General features: G+C 46.4%; 1 protein-coding gene across 4 annotated transcripts in view; it reads right to left on the reverse strand.

Moving 5' to 3' along the window:
• Window positions 1-27,187, reverse strand: part of AP3B2 (adaptor related protein complex 3 subunit beta 2) — a 61,756-nt gene that overhangs the window by 25,256 nt on the left and 9,313 nt on the right. The window contains exon 1 of one of the 4 annotated variants that reach the window (XM_027569608.1): window positions 6,447-6,692. The exons of 1 other annotated variant lie outside the window; for it this stretch is intronic. In XM_027569608.1, the coding sequence (XP_027425409.1) occupies window positions 6,447-6,559 (113 nt within the window). In that variant the 5' untranslated portion in view covers window positions 6,560-6,692. Of the gene's footprint in view, window positions 1-3,214; window positions 4,121-6,158; window positions 6,176-6,446; window positions 6,693-27,187 lie in introns of those variants that run through there. 2 more of the 4 variants (XM_027569611.1, XM_027569607.2) reach the window with 2 other exon arrangements.

The following is a 27,187-nucleotide window of genomic DNA, read 5'->3' on the forward strand; positions in this document are numbered from 1 at the left end:
ACATAGCCCTGAGCTGTTGCTCCCCATTCCATGAGTGGAGTATAGTCTGGTATTCTTTGGCCAGGTACCCTTGTGCAGTGAACAACCTGCCCAACCATACTCAGAGGTCTAAGGGCTGGTGGTCAAAGAAGTGAACAGAGAACTGTGAATAAACTCATAGAAAAAACGTGTCTATACACAGCTGATACAGCTGTGGGACAACTACAACTGATGTGCTCATGTGTTGCCAAAATGGTTCCAAAATGTGGTGAGCAGCTGTGTGTGGGGTCCTGCACAGTTCTCTCATCTCCCAGATAATACTCTGATAACCCACAGCTTTTGCCCCAGGCAGGAGAACCCAGTCTAGAAAGGTATCACCAATGGTAGAAATTAAAAAGCAGTGAAATGGGGCGCCTGGGTGGCTCAGTCGTTAAGCGTCTGCCTTCGGCTCAGGTCCTGATCCCAGGGTCCTGGGATCGAGCCCCGCATCAGGCTCCCCGCTCTGCGGGAGGCCTGCTTCTCCCTCTCCCACTCCCCCTGCTTGTGTTCCCTGTCTTGCTGTGTCTCTCTCTGTCAAATAAATAAAATCTTTAAAAAATAAAAAATAAATAAAAAATAAAAAAATAAAAAGCAGTGAAACATTTAGAAACAATAGAAAATCAGAAATCAGAGGGAGCAGTGATAGCAGGGATGAGCGTGATGGTGGTCACAGACGGGCAAATGTGAGGCTGATGCTGAGAGATGAGTAAGTGACGAAAGCTCGGAGGAAGAGAAAAACCAACACGGTACACGCCTAGTTCTCGGGCTGCATCCTGCAGAAATGCCCGACACGGTACACGCCTAGTCCTCGGGCTGCATCCTGCAGAAATGCCCGACACGGTACACGCCTAGTCCTCGGGCTGCATCCTGCAGAAAGGCCCGACACGGTACACGCCTAGTCCTCGGGCTGCATCCTGCAGAAATGCCCGACACGGTACACGCCTAGTCCTCGGGCTGCATCCTGCAGAAAGGCCCGACACGGTACACGCCTAGTCCTCGGGCTGCATCCTGCAGAAATGCCCGACACGGTACACGCCTAGTCCTCGGGCTGCATCCTGCAGAAAGGCCCGACACGGTACACGCCTAGTCCTCGGGCTGCATCCTGCAGAAAGGCCCGACACGGTACACGCCTAGTCCTCGGGCTGCATCCTGCAGAAAGGCCCGACACGGTACAAGCCTAGTCCTCGGGCTGCATCCTGCAGAAAGGCCCGAGTGCCTACGTACATTCAGAAAGGACGGGCGCGGTGCCAAGAAATGGATGTTCCAAGGGATTTAGGAAGTGTCTTTCCTGAACAGATTTTCTGATGGAAAGCGAAGTAGAAAGATGATGTTTTCCAGAACGCAGAGGGCTTGCTAGCTGTCACGTGAAGGCAGACGATGTCCAGCCCCAGCCATGTTGATCTAAAATTCTCTCACTTGGGGGATGCCCCCCCAAATCAGAGGATCCTCTCACTCTCCCAAACACAAATCAGGTGGTCAATTCCTAAGGGGCAGAGCTCAGGACAGCGGGGGTATAGAAAGAGGGACAGACCATGCAGCCGGGCCTGGGCAGCACCGGGGCTGCGAGGAGAATGAAGGCCAGGCACCACCATCCCCAGTGGACAAATGCACACCACTGAACTGCCAGGTTCCTCCACACATACACCTCACAGTCAACTCACCTACACACCCCAACACCCCCACCAACACCAGCACCATCCACACGTACCACAGACACTCCCATATCTCCCCCACAGACACACCTGCACTCCAGAGACATCCTCACACCCCCACAGACACACCTGCACCCCAGACATCCTCAGATCCCCACAAACCCACACCCTCACAGATACACCCCATAGATATATCCACCACCCCAGACACATTTGCACCCCCAGACACATACAATCCATATATAAACCCACATATGCCCACAAAAAACCCCTGCAGACACACACCCACAGCCCCCAGAGAAACCAACAGTCACAGACACATACCTCACATTCAGACACTTCCCACAAAAACACTCTCCACACGTAAGCCCACATATCCACCAACACACACCTCATCTACACATCCCTAGACACCCGCAAACCCACACACATCCCCACAAGACCTCTCCGTTCTCCCCCACGCCTTCATCTGGACACGCACAACCCATGCAATGCACCCCCCACACGCACACTCCCCCCCAACACACACCACGTACCCAGATACCCTTTGGACTAAACTGGCACTCTGGTCTCATCCCCCAGTGTCCAATGGACTCCTAGCTGAGATTCTGGAGGATGAATTTAGGCTTCTAGGATCAAATACACGCAGCCTCATGGATCCTCCGGCCTCCTTCTGAGGGGTCTGCCTGCGGTGACCTCACCGGGAGCAGTCGGAGTTTGCCTGTCCTCTTTAACTCTGGGCGTTCTCTAAAGCACACTTCCTCACACCCGGGTGTCCTCACTGCTCCTAGAAATGCCACAGGCCCCTGTCAAATGCACACGCGCCGGGGCGTCGCGGCAGCGCCCGCACTACCCCCACCCTCCCGGCCTGGCGCCTACTCTCCAGGCCCTGCAGGCTCTGGGCCCCGGCACAGCGGAGATGAGAGAGCAGGTGGACTGTGGGGGAACAGTACACAGAGCCCAGGCAGGGTTGTTAAATGCCGCCCCGGGTCCCACGTCTTCACGGCACCAGCTTGTGTGCCCAAGAGCGAGAGGAAGCAGGGGACACACAGTGACGCCCCAAAGCCAGGAAACACTAGCCTCCCGTGGTCAGATCGCCTTACACCGCATTCACTCTGACCCCTGGCCTGGCTGAGGGCCTCTCCAGCAGGCCAGCCAGGGCACGCAACGCGGCACTGAGGCCAGACGTGCTCACCTCCCCCAATCCACACCTTCCTCCCTCTCCTCGCCACCGAATCCCGAACTCTGAGCCTTCGCCCGTCTCCAAACCTCCCCCAGAGCCCACTTACCCAGGACCCGGGAGGCGGATAGGCCAAGATGGGGCCACAACACTATTGTCCTCCCCAGGGAGCTGCTGGAGTTAAGCCCACCCCCCCCATGCCTTCAGCCCCCACACTGTGCCCCGACCTGCCCCCCGGAACCCTAAATCCCAGCCTTGTCCTCCTGAGGAGCTGGGACTTGGAAGAGCCTGAGCTGAGGGCAGCCACTGCCCACTGCTTGTCTTCCCGGCGTTGGGGTGAGGGTCCCTGGGAGCTCCTCTGTACCTTAGCGGCTGGCTCTGGCTCTGGCTCTGGCCAGGCTCTGAGCAAGGTCCTTCCAGAGACGCTTCCGGGGATGTGTCTTCCTCAGGGGCCTGCAGCCACCGCAGCTCCTCCGGCTGCAAGGCCTGGTACCAGGGCGGGGGCCCGCCTTCAGGGGCCAGCACGGGGCTGGTGGCCTCCTGGTCAGCCCCACAGGCCCCTCTGCCCCCTGGCCTCCCCACGGCCCCCGGGAGCTGCAGGAATCTCTGCATGGGGCACCAGGTCCTGCTCTGAGATGAGACTGAGCTGACCGGGGAGCTGGGGATGCCTGTCGCTGTCCTAGATGGCCCGCCCCCGAAACTCAGAAACCAGACACTGGCAGGGAAGGAGGCTCTGGTTTCCTTTGCACTGCTCAGAAACAGGACTCAAGAGGGGATGGAAGGTAGAGACTGGGGACTAAGCCACCCCAATCTCTGGCCAGCGGGCGAGGGGGTCAGGGGAGAGCCGATCCAGACAGAGGTGAGGGACGCCCTCCTCACCTCCACTCTCCGGCCACATCTAGATCTCTGCCTCCCCAGAACTGCTCTTCCTCAGAAATCCGGTACACCTCCTGCCCACTCTGACCCGAACCCAGAGCCAGTTCCTCGATTCCTTCCTTCCTATCAGCCTTCTCTGATCTCTACTTCCTCCCTCCCTGGCCCAGGTCCCCCTGGCCCATCCCTCCAGCCGCTCTCTTACTCACACCTCTGGCCCTACTATCCAGGTTGCCGCTACCCTGCCAGGAGTCGTTGGCTCTATTCGCTGCATTTCAGACCCCCTCCCTGTGCCTCAAATCCCCACCCACAGCCTTGCTCTCCTGCTCTTAGAACTTGGCCACCTGCTTCTCACAGAAAATGAAAGGCCTCAGACAAAATCCCCTGCAGCTCCCAAACACCTGCCTCCCCTCTCCTCCTGCCCTCCACCCCCTGGGCAGCGATCCTCCTCAAAGCCGGCTTGGTCTTCCCACCCAGCTCCATACACCTCCGCCTCCGCCTCCGCCTCCGCCTCCGCCTCCGCCTCCACCTCCGCCTCCGCCTCCGCCTCATCACCCAGGGGGCCCTGCGCCTTCAGTTCCCTTCAGCCTCCCCCACACTGCTGGCTCCTTCCCACCAGCAGGTAGACTTGCTCTTCCATCCTGATAAACAAAAATAACAACACAAATAACACAAACCTTCCTGAACTAATCATCTCCTCCAGCAACTCTTCTTTTATTCTCTCGCCTTTACAAACTTTCGGAAAGCAAATTTCCCATTCGCTGTGTTTTATTTATTCACCTCTTATTTGCTCCTCTACTCACTTTCACCTGGTTTTAGACGCTGATAAGAATTGAGGGCTGAGGGGCCATGATGTCCGCAACTTACATGGTTCAGCCAAAACTATTTATGGCTAGAGGCTTATATAAAACAAATATGGCACAATGTCAACAGTGGTTGGATCTAGGTGGAGGGTATTCATGTATTCCTTGTAGCACACACCCAATTTTTCTGTATGTTTAACACTGTTCATAATAGAATGTTGGGGAAAAATAATCTAGCTCCCCGTCTTCTGACTTTGCCAGACTTGTCCCCCAGGACAGGAGGTGGGGAGTAGAGCAGGGTGGGGTTGACCTGCTCTTTGTCAAACCAACGGTCATGATTTCTTTCCCTTGTTTGAGTTGACCTTGCTGATCACTTCCTCCTTCTCGAAACCACATTTTGTTTTCCTTCTCTCTTTGGTTTACTTTTTTCAGTCACCTCGAAACACTTTCCCTCTGCGTTCTGGTCATCCCTAATGTCTGTGTCTTTAGGGTTCATCTCTGTGAGCTGTCTGAACTCATTTCATACACTCTCCCTGGGTTACCTTAACTTCCTTCTGTGGCTTTGATTAATACACATATGTTAATAATCTCTCCTGGAACCCAAATCCTAAGATCCAGCTACCTCCCAGGCTTGAATATCCCTCAGAGTTTATAATTTCAGCCTGTCAAAAGCAGGGCTCCACATTATTTTCACCAATTTTCTTGTAACCCCTTTATTTCCAATCACTCTGTATGGTGCTACCACCTATCCAGTTACAAGAAATAGTAACCTGAGTATTATCCTTATCTTCTCCCCCCAGGTAATCATCAGGTCTGTGACTTCTACCGCCTCGACCGTCCTCACATCCTCTGCCCCTCCCACGGGCTAAACCACCCCCATGTCTCCCTCCCCCAACTTCAACAACCCCTCCCTTGTCTCCTGCTCAAACCAGCACACCCCCAGTCTCTTCTCCACAATCCAGCCTAGAATCCTTCTAAAATGCAAATCTGCTATCACCTGCTCAGGACCCTTCAGCTCCTTGGCATCTTCCCACCCTCATTTCTGGTCGCTCCAGGGGCTTGCACAGCGATCCGGGCCATATTGTATTATTAGCACCTACAAAACCTGTGACCTGGCTCTCCATCTCCCCACCTCCCTACACGCTCCTTCCTCTTCCTGGAACACCCTCCCTCTCCCCTCTCGCTGGCCTCCAGGACCAGGGACCAGCTGCTCACATTCCTCCGACGCTCCCACAACATGGATTCTCCCTCTGTGCTCCCCTCTAGAGCAACTAGAAGACGAGGACCAAGGGCCGTCTCAGATGCACGCCTGTATTCAGTCACTAGGATGAGAACGGACACAGCAGCCCCTTACAAATGCTTGTTTCAGGATTTACCAATAAACGAAAGGACCAACGAGTGAGCCAAAGGTGGGGGGGGGGTGGGGTGGGGAGAGTGGGAAGTCCAGGTGGGGCTAAACTCCAGGGGCAAGGAGGGAAGCGGGAGTGTGTGAGCGCCGGCCGGATGGGAGATGGGGGCGCGAGCGTGGGGCCAGAATGAGGGAAATGGATTTGTAGGAGGGGCCGGGCCTGGGAGGTTCCGAGGGCACACGCAGGGCCGGCCTTCCCAGACAGGCCCCAGGCTCCAGCTCACCGACGCTGACCCCTCCCCCGCGATCTTCTGGAGCCCGCTCGCCCCGCGCGAAAAAGGCGGGGAACCTGTAGTGCAAACCCACGAACTGCAGGCACGCCCGGGACGGGAGGGTCGCCCCCCCCTCCCCCGCCGGCCTGCAGCCCCTCCCCGGGTCCCGGCTGGGCCCCGGCGCGGGGGACGGGGGAGCCCCGGCCCGGCCGCCGCGGGAGGGGGGGGGGGCAGGGCGGGCTTCCGGTCCGCGAGGCCGGGGCGCTGTCCATGGTGCCGGCGCGCCGCGGCCTCCCTCACCGCTTGTAGTCGGAGGAGAAGATGCCGCCGCTCGCCGGGTCGTGGCCGTACTCGGGCTCCCCGGGGCCGGCGGAGCCGCCCTTGTCCTCGCCGTAGGCGGGGGCGGCCGACATGGGGCGGCCGGGGAGAGCGCTTCGCCGGGCCGGAGGCTGGGGCCGAGGAAGCGAGCGCAGGCCGGGCTCCGCAGAGGCCGCAACCTGCGCGAGCGGAGGCAGGGCGCGGATTTATCAATCAGGGCTGCGTGGAGAGGCTCTTAAAGGCACCGGCGCCTGCGGAGCGGAGGGCGTGTCCGCGGAGGGGGCGGGGCTGCGCTCCAGGGTCTGGCCCCGCCCGCGTCCCTCGGAAATCCCCGCCCCCTGCCCCCTCCCCGTGAGGGATCCTCCTGCCCTTCAGAGGGACCCAGACTCCGGGTCCGGGGGTGGGTGAAGGCCTCTGGACTGAGGGTGGGACAGCCTCCCGGGAGAGGCAGAGCGCCTTTCCTCACCCTCCCGACCACAGGGTCTCAGTGGAAGGGCCTCTAGGGGCACCGCTCGTTCCAGACACAGCCACGGATGCTCCCCCGAGCGGTGGAAGGAAAGCCGGGGACTGAAGAGGGGGCTGTGTTACAGTGCTGGGGGTCCTAGAGCGGGAAGGAGGCACAGCACCCCGGAGACCCGCTTCAGAGACCAAAGACGCTCTCTCTCCCAGCTCCATCTTTCCTACAAAGTCTGGGCCCCTTGGATGATGTCTTGGTTTCTCACCAGGAAGCCAGGGGCCTTCCTGGACGTGACAGAATTTAAGGAGGTTTGGTCCATGGGAGGAGCTTGCAGCAGGCTGCAGGCAGAGAAATGGAGACTGAATAGAAGGGACAGTGAACCCCGAATTCATCTTTACAAAACAGTTTAATGACCATTTCTGAAGCCCCCATGCACACCCAGGAGGACCTAAGATCACACCTAGTCCACAGTCAAATTCACGTCCACCGACACCTAGGGAAGGAAGGGAGAGAGGGAAGAGGCTGGGTTAAGGTCTGGTGTGACAGCCAGGACTCCTGGATCATGTGAGGCCTCCAGCTCAGTTTCCAAGGCCCGAAGTACCCCCAAGGAAAGACGGCCTGGATCTAGAGAGAAAGTCGTGACCAGGTTTTGGGAAAGGGGTGAGATCTAGTTGGGCCCGAGTTTGGGGCATCGGGTTGGATGGCTGCAGTCTTGGCTGGGCTTGGAGGAGGAGGGGAGGAGGGCTTGACTTGGAGAGCCAGAGTTCATAGGCCTGAGAACTGATCTATAGACTAGGATCCCAATGCCTCCAGAACCAGAATTGTTGGGCCTGGGTAAATGGACAGGGCCCAGAAAGATGGCTCCATAGGTAGGTTCCAGTGGGGGAAAGGAATGGGGGTTAACAAGCACCAGGGCAGCGCCTGGGTTTGGAAGTTGGTAGACCGAAGGAAATAGATGTGCCCAAGACCTGTGAACAGGGGCCTTCCTGGAGTGGGCCCAAAAGAGTTTCAGAGAAGTGGAACGTCGAAGAGTTGGCAGGCCTAGTTTGCTTCTGGGTGCTTTGGGTCTGGCAGAGTGAAATGGATCCAGAGTTTGAGGAACAAGGCCTGGGCGGGAAGGGAAAGTATGAATTTTGCAGCACATTGGTTAGCTGCATTTGTTAACTGGCTCCGGAGGCGGAGGCGGAGGCGGGGTGGGAGGTGGGGTGGGGTCGCACATGGGTAACTGAGCCGCACCGAGCTAATAGGACTGCCATCCATTTGCAGGGGGTCCAGGGTGGGCCCGGGGCGGAGCAGACGCAGCGCAAAGTGCACGCAGTTGCTGCGCGTGGGGTGATAGGGGGCGGGTCCGCGTCCATGGCCTCGCGCGCACGGCGCTCCTGAGCCGCGCGGTCAACGCCGCCACCACGTCTACGCAGCAAGACGTGAACGCAGCGAGCGACAGCGCGGCAGCAGGCGCTGCCCCTGTTTGGATACAGTGCCTTCGCAGGAGCACTGAAACGCGCGAGGTCCTTGGCCGGCGACGTTCCTGCCTGCAGGGATGGCCCCAGCGGGTGCAGATCAGAGCCGGGTTAGGTCCTGTGACCCCAGCCCCGTGATCCTGCTTCCCAAATCTCCCAGGACCTGGGAGATGGTGCCCAAGCGCCCTTCTTCAGAGACCCGCACCTCCAGCCTGGGACCTGCAGTTTTCATTCTCTTGTGCCGCACCCACTGGTGGCGCAGGGCTGGGATGGGCAGCCTCTCTTCGCAGATGAGGGCGGGAGTCTCAGCTGGAGATGCTCACCTTCAAAGTGGATGATCTCCCCGTGGCCGCAGTCCAGGCCTACGTGGGCCCTGCACCGGCGTCCAATGGGGCGACAACAGCCTGAACAGGAAGAGGTCTCCTGGCTCAGGCTCCTTGCCCTCCAACTCCACCGCCTCGGAAGTGCTGACCCAGGAACGCCTCAGAGAGGAGGAACTTAATGGTGCTGACTGCCCCCGTCAGGGCCTAAGGGGAAACAGGGACCCGACCCCTGGGCGTTTGCGCAGGCCGGGACGAAGGGGGAGCCAGTTCCTTCCCCTGGGCATCGGGTCAGCTGGGCCTCCCGGGGCTCAAGGAGCCCTGGCCTGGGGCCAGGCTTCACTAGCCCACCCGCGCCTCCGTGTGCTGAACTCCAGAGGCCTGGACATCACGGATAAACCCCGCCTGAGCCACCACTAAGAACCCCTCAGTTCCCAGCAACTGGGACCCCCTTCTCAGCCAACGTTTTCTTCTCATCCTGAATTCCAGCCTTCCCATTCTCTTCCCCTCACCCCCAGCACCCCTTCCTGAACCATCTCCCATCTTGCCATTCCCTGGAGGCAACACCAGGGACTTGCGTGTACCCGAGTTGAGCAGAGTCCTGAAGAAACAGAAACATGAGTGACATCTGGACCCAAGGCAAGCATCTCCTCCCAAGACTGAGTGGACTAAGTCCCCTCCAACAGCCTCGGCAGCAAACATCTATTGAGCAGAGGCTCATGTGATGCTTAATACAATTCTACAAGAGAGGTACAGTATCCCTGTTTGCAGGTTAAGGAAACTGAGGCTGAGGTTCTCCCTTGCCAGAGTGCATGCAGCTCTGGGTCTGGCCACCTTTACCTCCCTTTCCTCTATAAGGAAGCAAGAAGCCCCTTTAGTTCAGGTTTGTACTGTCACTGGGAACAGAGCGCTCTGGGGACTTGGAAAGATGGCCTCCTGGGCCGTGCCGGAGATGTGGTCGGAGACAGTGCCCGGGAAAGAAGGTGAAAATAGGGCCTGTTGAGCACTGACCAACCCCAGGCTGGCAGAGGACCTGGGAGAAAGAAGCGGCCCACGCCCCCCCCCGGGTCTCTGGGTATCTTTGTTGGAAGGGAGGGGCTTGACTCCAGCGGATTTGACAGCAGATGTGCACATGAGGAGCGGGGCTGCCCAAGCCCGAGCGGCAGAGTGCTAACCACTGGGTGCCTGCATCCCTCCCCATCCCTGACACTCGTGTGGCCTTCCTGGCCTTCATCTACAGTCTCCTCTACTTACTCCTGGTGAGTCTTATTTTCCCAGACTGGAAGCTGTGGGAGACTCAGGTGAGTCTCACAGTTTGCCTGGAACTTTCCGGGTTTTAAAATTGAAAGTTGCACATCCTGAACCCAGGAAAGCCTGGATGGTCACCCCCTTCCACGTCCTTCGACGTCAGGAGACCACAGTCATGTGCACAGCCCTTTGGCCTTTGGTCATGCTCTCTGGCAATGCACCAAGTAGGGAGGGCACCTTGCTTCCTGCTTCCTCCCCCCCCCCCCCACTTTATCATTAGGCCAAGTCGTGGTCACAGCTGTACCCTGGGCCTGTTGGGGCAGCAAGCATCCCACCTGGGGAGAAAAGACAAGCTGAGGACTTCTGCTCGTTACCTGGGACGGGAGCTCATCTAGAGAGAAAAGAAACCACAAACCAGCAATCACCACCTGGCTGCTGAGGGGGCAGCGTTCTAGCCCTCGCCCTTCCACCTGTATTGCCCCGGGCTGTGTGCTCTGTGGTGGGGGGGGGGGGGGGGGGGGCTGTCGATGCATGGCTGTGAATTTGTTTGCCCCTGAGTCCGCAGTCCTGAACACAGGACTGGGAGACCGAATCCTGGCTGAGTCACTTCCCTACATGGGAAATCACATAACACCACTTCCTCCCTGTGGCCCTCAACTTCCTCATTTGTGAACTGGGGCCAGTACGCTCCGAAGGCTGGCCATCACAGGCCCGTTGTGAGACACTGAGAGCTCTTTGTGAGCGGGGCAAGGAGAGACGGGCAGTGTTTGTTGCTCTTTGGTCTCTCCTGCATGCAGTTAGGCATCAGGGGAAGAGGGGTGGGGAGAAGGCCTCTTGCCCAGCTCAGAGGAGGAGAACAATGGGCCCTCAGAGGCTGGCTGCCTCCCTGTGACCCCTGCCCCAGAGCTCTGTGGGAATCACCCAGCTGGAAAGGCCCTGGTGAGCAGGACCCCACCCGACTCTTCCTCTGAAAGTTCCCAGTGGTGGTGGGAGTCATGGGGCACTTTGGCCGCCATCAGCCGGGCCCAGGAATTTGAGTCAGGGTCTGGATGAGGTGTCCCTTCGGATAGAGGATCTAGGTCTACATGAGGCGCTCCATCCATAATTATATCTTTTGCCAAAAAACTGTGCTGGAGTCCCATTTGGTGCTGTTATCGTTCCCATTTTACAGACAGGGGAACCAAGGCTTGGAGAGATTACCAAGGTTACAAGCTCGTAGGTGGAGAAATCAGGATTCAACCCCAGGCGGCCTGGTCTAGTGCCCTTGACCTTAACCACTGTACAGTACTGCCTCTCTCATGCTGCTAGCACACGAGTGTCCCCCCTCCCCTGGACCCCACCACCAGGAAGTACGGACCCCTTGTGTCCTTCCTGACCTGGAGAAACAGCCGCCCTTCCCTTTGGCTTTCATTGAACCAAGCCACCATTTTCTTTGTAAGAAAGGAAAAGCTGTGAGCAGCACAGGACACAAAGCACCTGTCTCTTGTCACTGTCCTGCCTACTCTACTCCCCTGGGGCCCTGTCTTGAGCATTAAGGCTCAGAACAGTTTGAGAGCCGCACTCCCTCCTAGCAGCTCTGGGGGTAGGTGGCAGCCAGTGACTGAGGCTGGGGTCCAGGGTGGGTGATTGGTGCCTCCCACCCTCTCTCTCCTTCCTCCTGTTCCGCCCCTACCCCCACAGCTGTGCTTGCTCTCTGAATCCATACTTATGCCCTCACCGGCCCTCTATAGGGTCCCCAAGTGCCTCATCCCCACCCTACTGTGGTCTGAGAAACTCTGTATTCCCTTTAAACGTATTGAGACTTGCTTTATCAACTAACATGTGGTCTTTTTGGGTGAATATACTAAGTGCATTTAAAAATATTTATTTTGCACATTTGTGGTATTCTAGAAATATCAATTGGGTCAACGTGGTTGATAATATTCAGATCATCTATGTCTTTACTGATTTTTTTTGTGTAGTTTTTCTATCAGTTGTTAAGAGAGGAGTATTAAAACTTCCAACGATGATTGAGAGATGGTCTATTTCTCCCTTTCACTTTTTTGAGTTTTGCTCTGTGGATTTTGAAATGGTATTATTAGATACATAAACATTTTATGAGTGTGATGTCTTTCTGATGAGTTGACCTTGTATCGTTATGAAAATGTGCTTCCTTATCTCTGCTACTACATTTTGCATTGAGGTCTATTTCAACTGATGTTCTGCTCCCTTTTGTCACGTTCTTTTACCGTCCTATTCCTTTCAGTCTGTCTCTTTATATTTAAAGTGCAGCTCTTGTAGACAGAATATAGTTAAGTCTTGTTTTATTCATTTTGGCAATCTCTGCCCTTAAGTTAAACTGTTTAGCCTATAGATATTTAATATGATAATTGATATGGTTGGACTTAGGTCTACCATTTTTTTAAAATTCTCCTTTCGATTTTTATTCCTTTGTTCTCCCTTTCCTGTCTTCTTTGAACACATTCAAGTATTTTTTTAAGAATTTCATTCTGTCTACTGATAGTTAGCTCTACCTCTGTCTTAATTTTGAGTAGTGTCTCTAAGTATTGCAATATACCTACTAAACTTTTCAGTTTACTTAGAGATAATATCATACAACTTCACGTAAAATGTAGAAGACTTGTAAACATACGGGCCCATTTACCACTCGCCCCTGCTCTATCCTTTATGCTGTATTTGTTATATATAACTACATACTTTATAAACCACCAGGTAACGTTATAATTTTTGCTTTAAAGGGTCCTATCTTTTAGAGAAAGAAGACAAAAATAGTCTGTTTACCATTTCTGAGCCTCTTCATTTTTTAAAACTGAAGCATGCTTAACATACCATGCTATCTTAGTTTCAGGTGTACAATAAAATGATTTCACAATTCTGTGCATTTCTCAGTGCTCATCAAGGTAAGTGTGCTCTTAATACCCTTCATCTACTCCATCCATCGCTCCAACCCCCTCTTCTCTGGCAATCACCCGTTTGTCGTCTGTATTTTTTTGTTTGTCCTCTGCACTCATTCATGAAGGTCTGATTTTCTCTGATATAATTTCCCCTTAGCCTGAAGAATTTCCTTCAGCATTTCTTGTGCAGGTCTGCTGGCAATAAATTCTTAGATGATTTTTTTATCTGAAAATATCTGTATTTCATCTTCATTCATCCTATTGGATGTAGAATTCTATATTAATGATTTTTTTCTTTCAACACTTTAAAGACACCCCTCCCCCCCGCCAATATCATCTAACTGTCATGGTTTCAGGTGAAAAGTCAATGAAAATGCCAATCATTGTTCTCCAGCATGTCATTTGTTTGTCATCTTTGGCTGCTTTCAATATTTTCTCTTTCTCTCTTTCCAGCAGTTTGATTGTGATGTGCCTCAGAGTGGTTTTGTTCACATTTATCTTCTTGTGGTTCCCCGAGATTTTTAATCTGAATTTTGTCTTTACAAAAGGTAGGGATTTTTGTTGTTGTTGTTGTTGTTGCCATTAATTAATCACATTTTCCTACCCTGTTTTCTCTCTCCTCTCCTTCTGGAACTCCAATTAATGCCATCACCTGAATATTGTTTGATAGGTCATTTTTTTCAATATTTTTTCTCAGTCCCTTGACTGAGATGTCTCTTGATATTTGATTTCACTGACCCTTTGTTTGGACAACATCAATTTGCTGTTAAGCTCACTCACTGAATTTTTTTATTTTCAGTTCTAGAATTTCTACTTTTTAAAATAATTTTCTTTCCTCTGTTAGGATTCCTCATTCATGTATCCATTATAACTTTTTCTTAAACTCTTTTGTAGATATTTATAATAGCTGCTTCAAATTCTCTCCCCACCCCCAACATCTGGGTGGTCTTGGTATTTACTGCCATTGTCTGACTTTTCTATTAATACTGAGTTACATTTGGGGGTGGGGCATGTCTATGATTTTAAAAAATTCTATAATGGATATTGGGGATGACACATTATACAGATTCTGGATTCTTTTATCTTCTGAAGAATGTTGATTTTTGTATTAGCAGGCAGTCAAATTGATAGCTTGAACTTGACCTTGTATTTGTGTAGTTTTGGTTCAACCATTGTTAAGGTGAGTTTAAGTTTCCCCATTATTATTAGAGTGAATGCCTCAGTCCCGGTGTATGGTCTTCCAAGACATGGCCCCTGTGGGATTTCAGTGGACAGTCTAAGACATTTACCAAGCCCCTCTGAGTCTGTGAAAATCAAACTACAAATCCCATCTGTCTTGGAGCAGGCAGCAGCTGAAATATCTCCCCTTTGCTTCCTGCCTTTGAGCTGTTGCTTTCTACTGGACTCCTTGGAGTCTCACCCAGTAGATGTGCATTAAGGGGTCATCCAAGGATTTGAAGGGATTTCATATGCAGATTTAGGGGATTTCCTCTCTGCAGAGGCCTCCTTTCTGGGTATTCTCCTTCAATATCCAACTGCTCCGGCAACACTGAACTTTATCCACTGATAACTTTTTTTTTTTAAAAAAAACTATAGTTACCATGATGTATATTATATTCCCAGGACTTATTTATAACTGGGAGTTTGTGCCTTTTGACCACCTTTGCCCATTTTTCCCACTCTCCCACTAAAATCCACTGCTGTCTTAAGCCAAGAAGTCTGTGGCTTTCTGCATGAGTTCTAGCCACCTACGCTGTGCAGACTGAGGAGTGTCCTAGGGAGAAAGCTTTGTAAAGATAGGTCTCATCCAGTGCAGTTTGCTTCTTTCAAGGATCAAATCTCCAGGTTCTACTGATTCTTAGTTACTCTCCAATTCCTCCAAATCATTTAAAATGTTTATTTTTTTAATTAACATTCAGTAAAATTAACTATTTTTGTTGTACATTTCTATGAATTTTAACACATGTATAGATTAATCATGATCAAGATGCAGAACAGTTTCACGATCCCTAAAAACTAACCCTTTTAAACATATTAGTATGGTCCACTTGGGACAATTAAGGAACCAAAATTGACACATTATTTTTTTTTAAAAGATTTTTTTATTTGAGAGAGAGAGAGCACTAGAGAGAGCACAAGCACAAGCTGGGGGCAGAGGGAGGGGGAGAAGCAGGCTCCCCACTGAGCAGGGAGCCCAACATGGGGCTTGAACCCAGGACCTTGAGATCATGACCTGAGCTGAAGGCAGACCTTAACTGACTGAGCCACCCAGGTGCCCCAACACATTATTATTAACTAAGGTCTATACTTCGTTCAGATTTTCTTACTTTTTTGCTAAGGTCCTTTTCCTGTTTCAGGATTCTATCCCAGATGCCATTAACATTTAGTCATCATATCTCTCTAGGTTCCTATTCTCACAATGGTTTTACTTTGCATTTCCTTAATACATTGAACATATTTTCATGTGCACACTTTTCATCTATATAATCTTGTTGAGGTTCACAATTTTAAAATATACAATTTAGTGGGTTTTAGATTTTCATAAATATGCATAACAATCACCACTACCTAATTGCAGAACATTTCCATCACCCTCAAAAAACACCCCACATCCGTGAAGCACTCATTTTTTTTTTTTTAAGATTTTATTTATTTATTTGACAGAGAGAGACACAGTGAGAGCAGGAACACAAGCAGGGGGAGTGGAAGAGGGAGCAGCAGGCTTCCCGCTGAGCAGGGAGCCCGATGCGGGGCTCGATGAGGGGCTGGATCCCAGGACGCTGGGATCATGACCTGAGCTGAAGGCAGGCGCTTAACGAATGAGCCACCCAGGCGCCCTGAAGCAGTCACTCCTGATCCCCCTCTTTCCCCAATTCCTAGTTACCACTAATCTTTTTGTCTCTATGGATTTGCCTATTCTGGACATTTCATATGAATGGAATTATATAATCCATGACCTTTTGTGTCTGGCTTCTTTCACTTGGCACAACGTTTTCAAGATTCATCCATGCGTAGCATTGGTTTTTATGGTCAAATAATATTGCATTGTATGAATATACCATATTTTGTTTATCCATGCATCAGTTGACGGGCATTTGGGTTGTTCCCACTGTTTGAGTATTATGAGTAACTGTTATGTATATTCATGTACCAGTTTTTGTTGGAACTTATATTTTCAGTTCTCTTGAATATATATCTAGGAGTGGAACTGCTGGGTCATATGGTATTTCTATGTTTAACTTTGTGAGGAACCATCCAACCGCTTTCCAAAGCAAATGCACCATATTACATTCTTATCAGCAATGTTCCAGTTTCTCCACATTCTTACACTTGTATTATCTGTCTTTTTTATTACAGCAATCCTAGTGGGTGTGAAGTTGTATCTCATTGTGGTTTTGATTTGCATTTTCCTAATGACTAGTGATGTTGAGTATCTTTTCATGTGCTTATTGGCCATTAGTATGTCTTCACTGAAGAAATGTCTATTTAATACCTTTGTCCATTTTTAATTTTTTTTTATTTTTAGGTTATAAGAATTCTTTATATGTTCTGGCTACTAGACCTTTATGAAATTAGAGTCTATAAATATTTTCTCCCACTCTCTGGATTGTCTTTTCACTCTTTTGATGTATACATACAAAAAATATATATATACAAAAGTTTTTCACTTTGGTATAGTTCAAATTATCTATTTTTTATTTTGTTGCACAATTGCTGGAAAGTCTTTTCCCCACTGAATAATCTTGGGACTTCTGTTGAAAATCCTTTGGCCATAGTTGTATGAGTTTATTTCTGGACTTTTAACTCTATTCCATTGACCTATATGTTCACCCTTATGCTAGCACCACACTATCTTGATTATTGTAGATTTGCAGTAGGCTTGAAATAGGGAAATGGGAGTCCTCCACCTTTGTTGTTTTTTTTTTTTTTTAAGACTGTTTTGGTTATTTAAGGTCTCTTGCAATTCCATATGAATTTTAGAATCAGCTTGTCCACTTCTTTTTTTTTTTAAAAAAAAAGGCAGTTGGGATTTTGATTGGGATTGTGTTGAACTTGTAGATCAATTTGGGGGAGTACTGCCATCTTGTCTTCCAATCCATGAAAATGGGATGTCTTTCCATTTATTTAAGTCTTCCTTAATTCCTTCCAACAATGTTTTGTGGTTTTCAGTGTACAAGTCATGCACTTCTCTGTAAAAAATAATTCCTAAGTATTCCTTTTTATACTCTTGTAAATGAAACGGTTTTCTAAATTCATTTTCAGGTTGCCCATTGTTAATGTACAGAAATACAACTGATTTTTATGCATTGATCTTATCTTCTGAAACCATCCTGAACTTATTAGCTCTGCTACATTTGTGTGTATTCTTTAGGATGTCCTATATATAAGATCATGTTATCTTTAAATAGAGGCAATTTTATTTTTTCCTTTCCAATCTGGATGCCTTTTACTTTTCTTTCATAATTGCCCTGCCTAGAACCTCCAGTACAATATTGAACAGGGATGGTAAGAACAAACATCCTTGTTTTATTCCTAATCATAAGAGGAAAGCTTTCAGTCTTTCATCATTAAGCATGATGTTAGCTGTGGGTTTGGTTTTTGTGTGTGTGTGGTAAAACATAACACAGAATTTACCATTTTAACCACTAAGCATTAAGTACAATCATAGTGTTGTGCACCCATCACCACCATCCATCTCCAGAACATTTTCATCATCCCAAACTGAAACAACCAACAATCTCTGTCATAGTTCCCACCTTATTTTATGAGGCTATTGTAACAATATAAAAAGCAAAGACAGTCTAATAACAATAACAACAAATGTTATAGGCCAATCTTTCTTATGAACAAAGATGCAGAAACGATCTAAAATATTAGCAGACTGAATATAGAAATGTATTAAAAATCATGATAATTCAGGTTTATTCTGAAAATTCAGGCATGGACTAAAATGGAAAAGCTATTAGAATAAACCACCCACTATCAGATTAAAGAAAAGCCATATATTAAATCTCATTAGGTATATAAAAACATTGAATAAAGGTTAACATCTAAGGAAACAGCTTTTAAGCAAGCTGGAAATGGAAAAGATTTCACTTAATAAAGGTTATCGTGGCAAACACATTTAATAGCAAAGTGTCAGAGCTTCTCATGAGTTGAATTGTGTCCCACAAAAATTATTATGTTGAAGTCCTAACCAGTATCTCAGAATGTGACCTTATTTGGAAATGGGGTCAGTGTAGATGTAATTAGTTAATATGAGGCCATTAGGGTGAGTCCTAATCCAATATAACTGGTATCCTTACAAAGAGAGGAAACGTGGACACAGAGGCAGAACACACACAGTGAAAGCACCATATGAACATGACGGCAGAGGTCAGGGTGATGTGTCTACAGCCTAGTAACACCAAAGGTTGCCAGTAAACCACCAGAAGCTACAGGGGAGGCATGGAACAGTTTCCCCACACGATCTCAGAAGGAACCAATCCTGCTGACACTTTGATCTTGGACTTTTAGCCTCCAGAACTGTGAGACAATAAATTTCTACTATTTAAGCCACCCAATTTGTGGGACTCCATTATAGCAGCCTAGCGAATTAATAGAACTTCCTTTCAAAGTTAGAACAAGACCAGAATGTCTGCTATCACTGCTTCTAGTCAACACTGTACTGAAAATGTTAGTGTAAGGGAAGAAAAAATTCTCCTCTACCCTCTTAGGGTCTCTGGCTGGACCAAAGAATTAAATTGATGGAAGATTAGCAGGAGAAAAGCATAAAAATGTAATTACCTTTCTACATGTACATGGAGTGGGGGTGGGGGCTTCACAAAAGAACGAAGACCTGAAAAAGTGACCAGAGAAGGAAGCCTTTACACCTTTTAGACAAAGAAATACTAAGTTGGCAAGAATTAACAAAAGAGGGATTTGAGCGAAGTGCAGTAAGTGGTGAATGTGAGGATAGAAAAGATATATCCTGGTCTCCGTCCCTGGTTCCTGACACAGCACTCCTAAAATTCTAAATTCCTAATGATAAGAGCACTAGAAGCATCTTTGTTTTAATATTTGGCCTTTGACCTTTTTTTTTCTTTTAAGATTTTACTTATTTATTTGACAGAGAGGCACAGCGAGAGAGGGAACACAAGTAGGGAGAGTGGGAGAGGGAGAAGCAGGCTTCCCGCGGATCGGGGAGCCCGATGCGGGGCTTGATCCCAGGACCCTGGGATCACGACCTGAGCCGAAGGCAGACGCTTAACAGCTGAGCCACCCAGGCGCCCCTTGACCCAGGTTTTGAACAGAGCTCCTAAATCCCTCGGATTCCTTCATAGGTGATAGCAATGTTTTTTGTTCTAATGAAGTTACTCTTCTGTGGGGGCTGGTCACCAGGAAGACCAAGCCATGGTTAGAAGCTTGGAATTTTCAGCCCCATCTCTCATTCTCCACAGAGAGGAAAGGGGCTATAAATGGAGATAATTTTATATATATGAAAAATTTTATATACATAAAATTTTAAAAATATTTATGTTTAATTTAGTCTACATATTTATAATTATTTATAACATTACTATTATATAAATCATACTAGATATATTAAATCCTATGTGTCAGGCATTATACAAACTGAGTGCTTTTAACTGCCTGGGAGGTAGATTGGAAGAAGCCTTATATATCATGGAGAGAATGTGATCCATCTTGTAGTCCCCTAAGGAGGTATGGGAAAAGGAATTTGGCAATTAAATAAATTCTAGAGAATAACTGGTGGCCAGTGTGAAAGATAATGGAAACTGGGAAAGCAGGTTTTTGGGGAGGCCTAGATGAGGGCAAATGAAGTAAGAGATGAATGTGCTAACTAAGGCCATGGGAGGCACAATAAAAAGACAGGGACATAAAGGAGAGATTGAGGTGACTGACACTTGAGAATCCTTTTAATTGGGTTGTGTCCAGACATCCTTTCAAATCTCCCTTCCTAAACAAAGTAGGTTAAGGGTTAAAGTTTCTTCTACTCTAGCTCTTGATTCATGTCCACTGGTAAATAATACCACTTTATACTCTTTCAAAGTGCTAGAACACTAACTTACTTGATTCTTTCAAAGTGGAGACAAGCATGTTAGAGAGAATGATTTTAAAGGGTCTTTTCCAAGGTTCAAAGGACACAACCAGGATGAAACCCCAGACATTCTGGCAGCTGAAGCCCACGGGTAACAACGCAGAGCAGCTACAGTGTCTTTGGCTGATAGGGCTGTTGAGAGAGCAGAACGTACATCCTCATGAGGTTTCAGTCCTGGCTTGTTACAGCTAAAGCTTCATGTCCATCTGTATCCAGGATCATTGCAAGAGAATACATTTAAAGGTCTTCAGATCAGGAAGATCACCACCAATATCTTCCTTGCCTTTCATAATCATATCAGTCTTCCTCAACAGAAGTCAGAGACTTATAGCGTCCAAAGAAAACTGTAGGGTTTGCTTTTGGTTTTTGCTTTTACCAACTGACCCTTCTCACAGCCTAGAAGCAGCACCGAGGATCTATCCCCTGATCTTGATTATGTTACTCTCCTCACCCGACAGTTGGTCCCTCCCTCCAGTGGAATGCCGGGAACACCCCACTGCCCAGCCAAGGAACAGGCTAATGCAACTAAGAACCATTTTTCCTGTAAAACAGTGTTTTATCACAGATAACTGCCATCATCTGGTCTCTTCAAAAGAGCACGAGTTTTTACATGTAACCATGAATGTATGTGAATCCGAATAGACTGACTCATCTGTGTTGAACTTGGGAAAACCTTTAGGGTGCTTCTGTGGAATTCCTGCATTTGCTTTTCCTTGTGGTTCTGAGGTACCCGGAGGAGAGAGAACTCATTACCATCCTCGATCTACCTGCACACATGTATGAGAGCATCTGAAGGCTCAAATTTTGAATATTTAGGATGTGAGTGAAAGGAATAAGGATCCTGGAGTCTGAGAGGTATGTTTTATATTTCTTTAATAAGTTGGTCTCATCTACTTATGGCTCATTAACTATTTATTATCCGCCAGGCTTTACTGGTCAAGCTATTGGAGGGAGGAACAACAGGAGGGGAGTGACCCACTGCAATCCCCAGAGGACAGAGTCGGCATGATTTGTTGATCCAACAGACTCCGACCACCTTTTCACTGGAGACATTCTACACAGGAAACAGTTGGGTCTTACCTGAGCGTGCGTCGGTTACACTCTGGGTGATTCAAAGATTTTACAACTGCGCCACCCCATCATGCTCCAATGTATTTTGGGCCACGTTTATATTTGTCAGATTCTTCTTTGTGATGAAGAACAGACGCAAAATCGTCACAACAATCAGAAGTTGAAAACACCCCTCAAACATACAATGAAGACACAGATAGGTGAGAAATGACCCAAACTAAAAATTTTGAAAGTAACCAGAAAAACCATGTGAATCTGAAATTGAGAACCCTGTAAAAATCTTGAAAGAGACAAGCTTAAGATAAATAAAGAAGCTTATGGGCCACATACACTATTTATTTGAACCGAAGAAGTAGTTTAAGCAGAAATGTTTGCCCCAATCTTATTTGAGGATTATACAACTCACAAATCACAAATTCACCTTTATTTTGCAGAAACTGTCAGACTCTAAAATGTGTATAGAGGAGCAACGAGCCAAGAGCAGCTAAGACACTCTTAAAGAATAAGGTGGGAAGACTCATCCTACCAGACATCAAGTCTTACTATAAAGCTATAGTAATTAAGACAGTGTGGTACTGGTACAAGATTAGACAAAATGACTAACAGAACAGACTGGTGGTCCCAGAAACACTGGTGAACCAATATTTTAAAGTTTGTATTCTAGATAACGTGTCCATTTCATAATTACAGAAAAAGTTAGCTAAAACAATGAAATAAGATTAAGAAAATAAATGTGCCTCCCACCACTATTTATACTCCAGGTCCGGGAAGGGGTGGATATCACCAACAAACTGGTGGCTAAAGTCACAGAAATGATTTTCGAGATGTTTTTGTTCAGTTAAGGAGGTGATGATACCACAGGATGCAATGATCCATATCTTATTCCAAGGAGAAACCAGGAAAAATCGTATCTTAACTCTACCAGTTTTGTAGTGTCGTAAGAACAGCCTGGCTCTTTCTAAATGACAGGTCGTTTTGTTGGAGGGAAAAAAAAAATGCCCATGTAGTTGTCATTGCTGGTGCTCTTCTTTTCTCCAGTAGATCAAGGTTTCCACCTGTTGCTATTTTCCTTGTGCCTGAATGACTTCCTTTAATATTTCTTGTAGGGAGGGGATGCTGCTGATGAATTTTCAGCTTTAATATGTCTGAAAGTCTTTATTTCACCTGTTTTTGAAATAAGGGATAGAATTGGTACAGCATTCTCACCTGACAGGTTTTTTTTTTCTTAGTGTTTAAAGACGTTGCTCTAATACTTCTTACTTGCAATGTTTCCACCAAGTTATCTGCCATCATCTTTACTTTTGTTCTTATGTAATATCTCCTCCTACCGCACCCCCCCCACCCATACGGTTGGTTTTAGATTTTTTTCACTGGTTTAAAAAATTTTGAGTATGATGTGCCTGGTATATTTCTTTCTTATTTCCTGTTCTTGGGTGTTCATTGAGCTTCAGTCTGTAGATCTATAGTATTCATCCATTTGGGAAAATCTTGACCATTATTTCTTCAAATATATCCTCCTCTCTTATCTTTTTTTGGGATTCAAATTACAAGTACATTAGGCCACTTGAAGTTATCTGATAGGTCACTGATACTGTTCATTTGAAAACAAAATTTCTGTATTTCATGTTGGATAGTTTCTATTACTATGTTTCAAAGTCACTAATTTTCTGCAATGTCTAATCTGCTATGAATCCAACCCAGTTTCTCATTTCAGATGCTGTACTTTTCATCTCAAAAAGTTAAACTCGGATTTTAGATCTTCCGTTTCTCTACTTAACTTTTTGAATCTATGGCATACGGTTCTTACAACTTTTAATGTCCTTCTCTGCTAATTCTAGTATCTTTGTTCTGGGTTGGTTTCAATGATTATTCACGCCATTTGGATTGCACTTTTTTTCTTTTTTGCATGCCTGGTATAATCATTGATTAGATGCTAGACATTGTGAATTTTACATTGTTAACTGCTGGCTATTTTTGTATTCCTACAACATTTTTGGAGTGTTGATGTAGCTCTAAGATGTAATTATTTGGAATCTGGCCCTTTCTGGTCTTATTTTTAAGATTTCTTTGGTGGAATGGATATATGACATATATGATTTACTTTTAACCCATATAATAACTACCAATAAAGGTCAATTTCTTTTTCTTAGTAAAAAAAAAAAAAGATTTGTTTGGTGGGATAGAACTATATTTAGGCTAGGGATAACTATTCCCCACTAATGAAGCAGGACTTTTTTTAGTATTCTCCCCAATGTCTAATGAATTATGAGTTTTTCCAGTCTTGGTCTTGGGAATAGGCACTACTTTTGGTGTAAAATTCTTCCAGGTGGTTCTTTTGCTGACAGCAGGTTTCCTCACACAGGAGCTGATCAGTACTCTGGTGAATAGTCCATGTGAACCCAATTTCTATATTGACCTATCCAGCTCTCTCCTCAATGGTACACTGTCCTGTAAACTCTAGCTGCGCCTTGGTCTCCCTGGACTGTCACCTCCATGTCTTCAATTGAGTGAGTCCACTGAAGTACCCCCCCGTACATATTTTACATTGCTTTTATTTCTCCTATCAATACTTTAGTTTGATACAATAGTAGATAGATCTATTGACTTTTATATGAGGAAATTATCTCCCAACTTTTGTGCACCTCTTTTATCCTAATTGGTTCCATTACACAGTTTAGTCATTGTTTCTGTATTTTACACACAGATTCTAAAATTTCAAAGTGAGTATATAGCACTTACAAGATTATATTTCTATAAATATCATTCACTGCGGGACCAAGGAATAAGATTATATTCAAAGAGCAAGAAATGTACTTCTATCACCAGACTTGTGCCACTTCAAGGGTCAAGGTCAAATCCTTTTACACTCTGGTAGTTGCTTACAATCATGCTACATTTTAGTTTTTGCACTTGGACTACCATGTTCTTATAAAACTTTGCTTTCCCTGGCATTTCCAATAACTGCTTTTATTTGACAAAATGAAGCATATACCATTACTTCTTTTGGTGATGATCAGCCCCTTAATTATCCTGTTTAAAAGGAATCTTCTTTTTCTTTCAAGGAATTCTTCTGATCCTTTGGCATCCTGTCTAATGTAGACCCATTATTTTTCAGGCTTGCTGCATAGCTAACATTCTAGGATTTTTTTTTTTTTTTTGGTCTCATTGCATTCCTAGGTTGTAATCTTTTTTACTAGATATTTTATTCTCTCCAAAGAATACTAGATAATTTCATAAAAATGTAGATATGAAGTACAAGTAAATTCTTCCGTAACTGAAATACCTATTTCCATTTTCTATTTAATTGTTTGGGTACAGAATTCTGTATTCAAAAACCTTTCTATTCAGACTTTTGAAGGTCTGCTTCAGTATCTTCTAACATACATTTTTGCTGATGACAAAACAGATGCCAATCTAATTCTCATTTCTCCTTAGGTAACTTCTGTTTTCCTTCTCTGGAAGCTTTTAGGCTATTATCTTTAGTATTCAAAAATCTTTCAAGGGTTTGTAGCGTGTGTGTGAGAAGACACTGTTTAAATTCACTATGCTTAGTATTTTTTCGATAAAAAGACATGTACCTCTGAGTTACCTGAACTATCATTCTTCTTTTATTTTTTTCCTTCTTAAATTCTTTTAGGTATTTAGATTTTTCTAGACTAACGCTGTATCTTTTTTCTAATTATCTTTTTAGGGAAAATGTATTTTTTTATTCCAGTACTATTAAATTTTTATTTTGACAATCATTTTAATTTCTAAGAACTTTCTCATTCTCTCATTCCTTTTCCATGCTAGCCTATTTTTGATTTATGATGCAGAATCTTCAAATCTTTCCATAGACACTAAAATTTTCAGTTACCCTCTCAGGCCAGCTATTTGCTCCTAAGGGGTTTTCTTAACCTGCTGTTGGTTTTCTTCACAAGTAGTAAATCTTCACTGAACCCTTAAGAAAATTTACATAAAAACAAAGGAGCTGGCCTCTGGGTGGCTGGCTGAGTTTCCTCTGCTGCTGGGAGTTCGAATTCTCCAGCTGGCCTCTTTGTGGAATGGGAGGGACAATGTGAACTCTGCACACACAGAGGGCGTGTCAAGTGGGAAACTTCATTTTAGGGCACACAGGCAGAGGGCAGCAAAGAGGACCCTTCCAAACGCCCAAGTGAGAAGGGCTTTCCCACACTGGAAGTGGGAGCCTCCCGAAGCCGAAACAGTTCTCTAGCTTTTGTTTCCAGGTTAGTGATGGCTACAGCTAACCCAGTCACTTCATGCAGGGTTGAGGAGAGCCGCCGCATGAACAGGGGTCGTCTGTCCTGTCAGTTAACCCCTTTGCTGTTAGTCCTATTTCCACTCTCCATTTTCTGCTCTCAGCCTGCAGCCTCCTGGGGGTACTCCTGGGAAGAAAGCCTCCATGCCTGCTAAGTCCTCACTTGTAAACATTCCGGGCTATCGTTTTCTTTACTCTGGTTTATCTGCTAATAAGTTCTCGGCTCATTACCACTGTGGGATAAACAATCAGTCCAGGAGGCAGTGAAGCATCCCGGTGAACATCTCAGGGAGCAGGGGGAAGGAGACCTCAAGGGTCTCTAATCAACAGTCTTCGTAACAAGTGTGTTCATATGTTGCAGTTTTACGGCCTATGTTTAAAATCACCCAACTCCTTCCCTGTTATAAGTAAATGATCATCTAGTTACCCAAAGTTCCAGGTAGATTTTCCTTCCAGAAGAAAATGACTTTAATCACAAATCCCTACATACCAAATGCCAATTCCAAATCTACTCTCCCTTCTATTTACATTCATTTATATTCTAAACTTTTCATGCCTCTCTTGCCAAATTTTTTCATTAAAATCAATTTCTCAAAATCCCCTCTAAAGACTGTAAACCTTGAGCTAATTAGCCTAAATCGAAGGCTGGACCTTACAACTTCGGTGGACAAACCATATCCTCTCTTGGGCCATGGTCTGAGTGGTCAGACTGGCATCCACTGGCCATACATACTGCATATTACCAACACCCTTTCAGAGATAATGTGGTTTTATAGACTATTATATGGATATTTTAAATGAATAGCAATATTGAAATGAGTCATTGAAATAATATTAAGTGAATAAACAAGTGTACAAAATTATTCACATATAGAATAAACAAATAAACCTTAAAGTAGTTGGTATTAACTTAATGAAGTTGTGGGTTGAAATATTTTAATTCCTTTCACAATACCCTAATACCAATTTAGTAACAACAACAAAACAAGCATTTTTTACACAAAAAGAAAACTCTTAAGAATCAGTGGAACTTTGGGGAAGAAAAACTTGTATTATAATGATTATAATGAAGACAAAAGACTTATTCAGAACTCCATTAGAAAAAAAATGAGTCAGGGGCGCCTGGGTGGCTCAGTTCTTGGGCATCTGCCTTCGGCTCGGGTCATGATCCCAGGGTTCTGGGATCGAGTCCCGCATCGGGCTCCCTGCTCCACGGGAGGCCTGCTTCTCCCTCTCCCACTCCCCCTGCTTGTGTTCCTGCTCTCGCTGTGTCTCTCTCTGTCAAATAAATATATAAAATCTTTAAAAAAAAAAAAGAGTCATTTACAATTCAACTTTTCCTTAATAGATACAGGTTCCAGTATTTTCATCCATAACCAGAATCCCTACATACCAAATGCCATATAGAAGGAAAGCTGCAGAACACAGTCTGCATTATATTCTGCATTTTATAGTTAGAATGACTCAAGGCCTCCCACAGAAACTTCATTCCATAATCTTCCACAAAATTAGCCCTTAAATTCAGGTGAATCAAGGTCTTGTTGCTTGGGAAAACAGTTACCAGTTCACTGCTACTCTGTCTTCCCATGATAAACAGTCTAGACAGTAAACAGATATAAGCAAGCATGCATGTCAGTTACTATGTATTCTGTACTTCTACCTGCATCCAAACCCGTCTCATAGTCTATATTCACTGTTCCCCTTTTATTTCTCACCTAGGATTTATTTCTCACCTAGGACTCCGGGCCCCATGCTCAATAACAAAACTGTATGTGTTTTTTTTTTTTTTTTTTTAAGATTTATTTGACAGAGAGAGAGAGAGAGAGAGAGTGCACAAGCAGGGGGAGTGGCAGGCAGAGGGAGAGAAGCATGCTCCCACTGAGCAGGGAGCCTGATGCAGGGCTCGATCCCAG

This window comes from Zalophus californianus, chromosome 6, assembly GCF_009762305.2.
Source record: "Zalophus californianus isolate mZalCal1 chromosome 6, mZalCal1.pri.v2, whole genome shotgun sequence".
Classification (NCBI taxonomy): Eukaryota; Metazoa; Chordata; class Mammalia; order Carnivora; family Otariidae; genus Zalophus; species Zalophus californianus.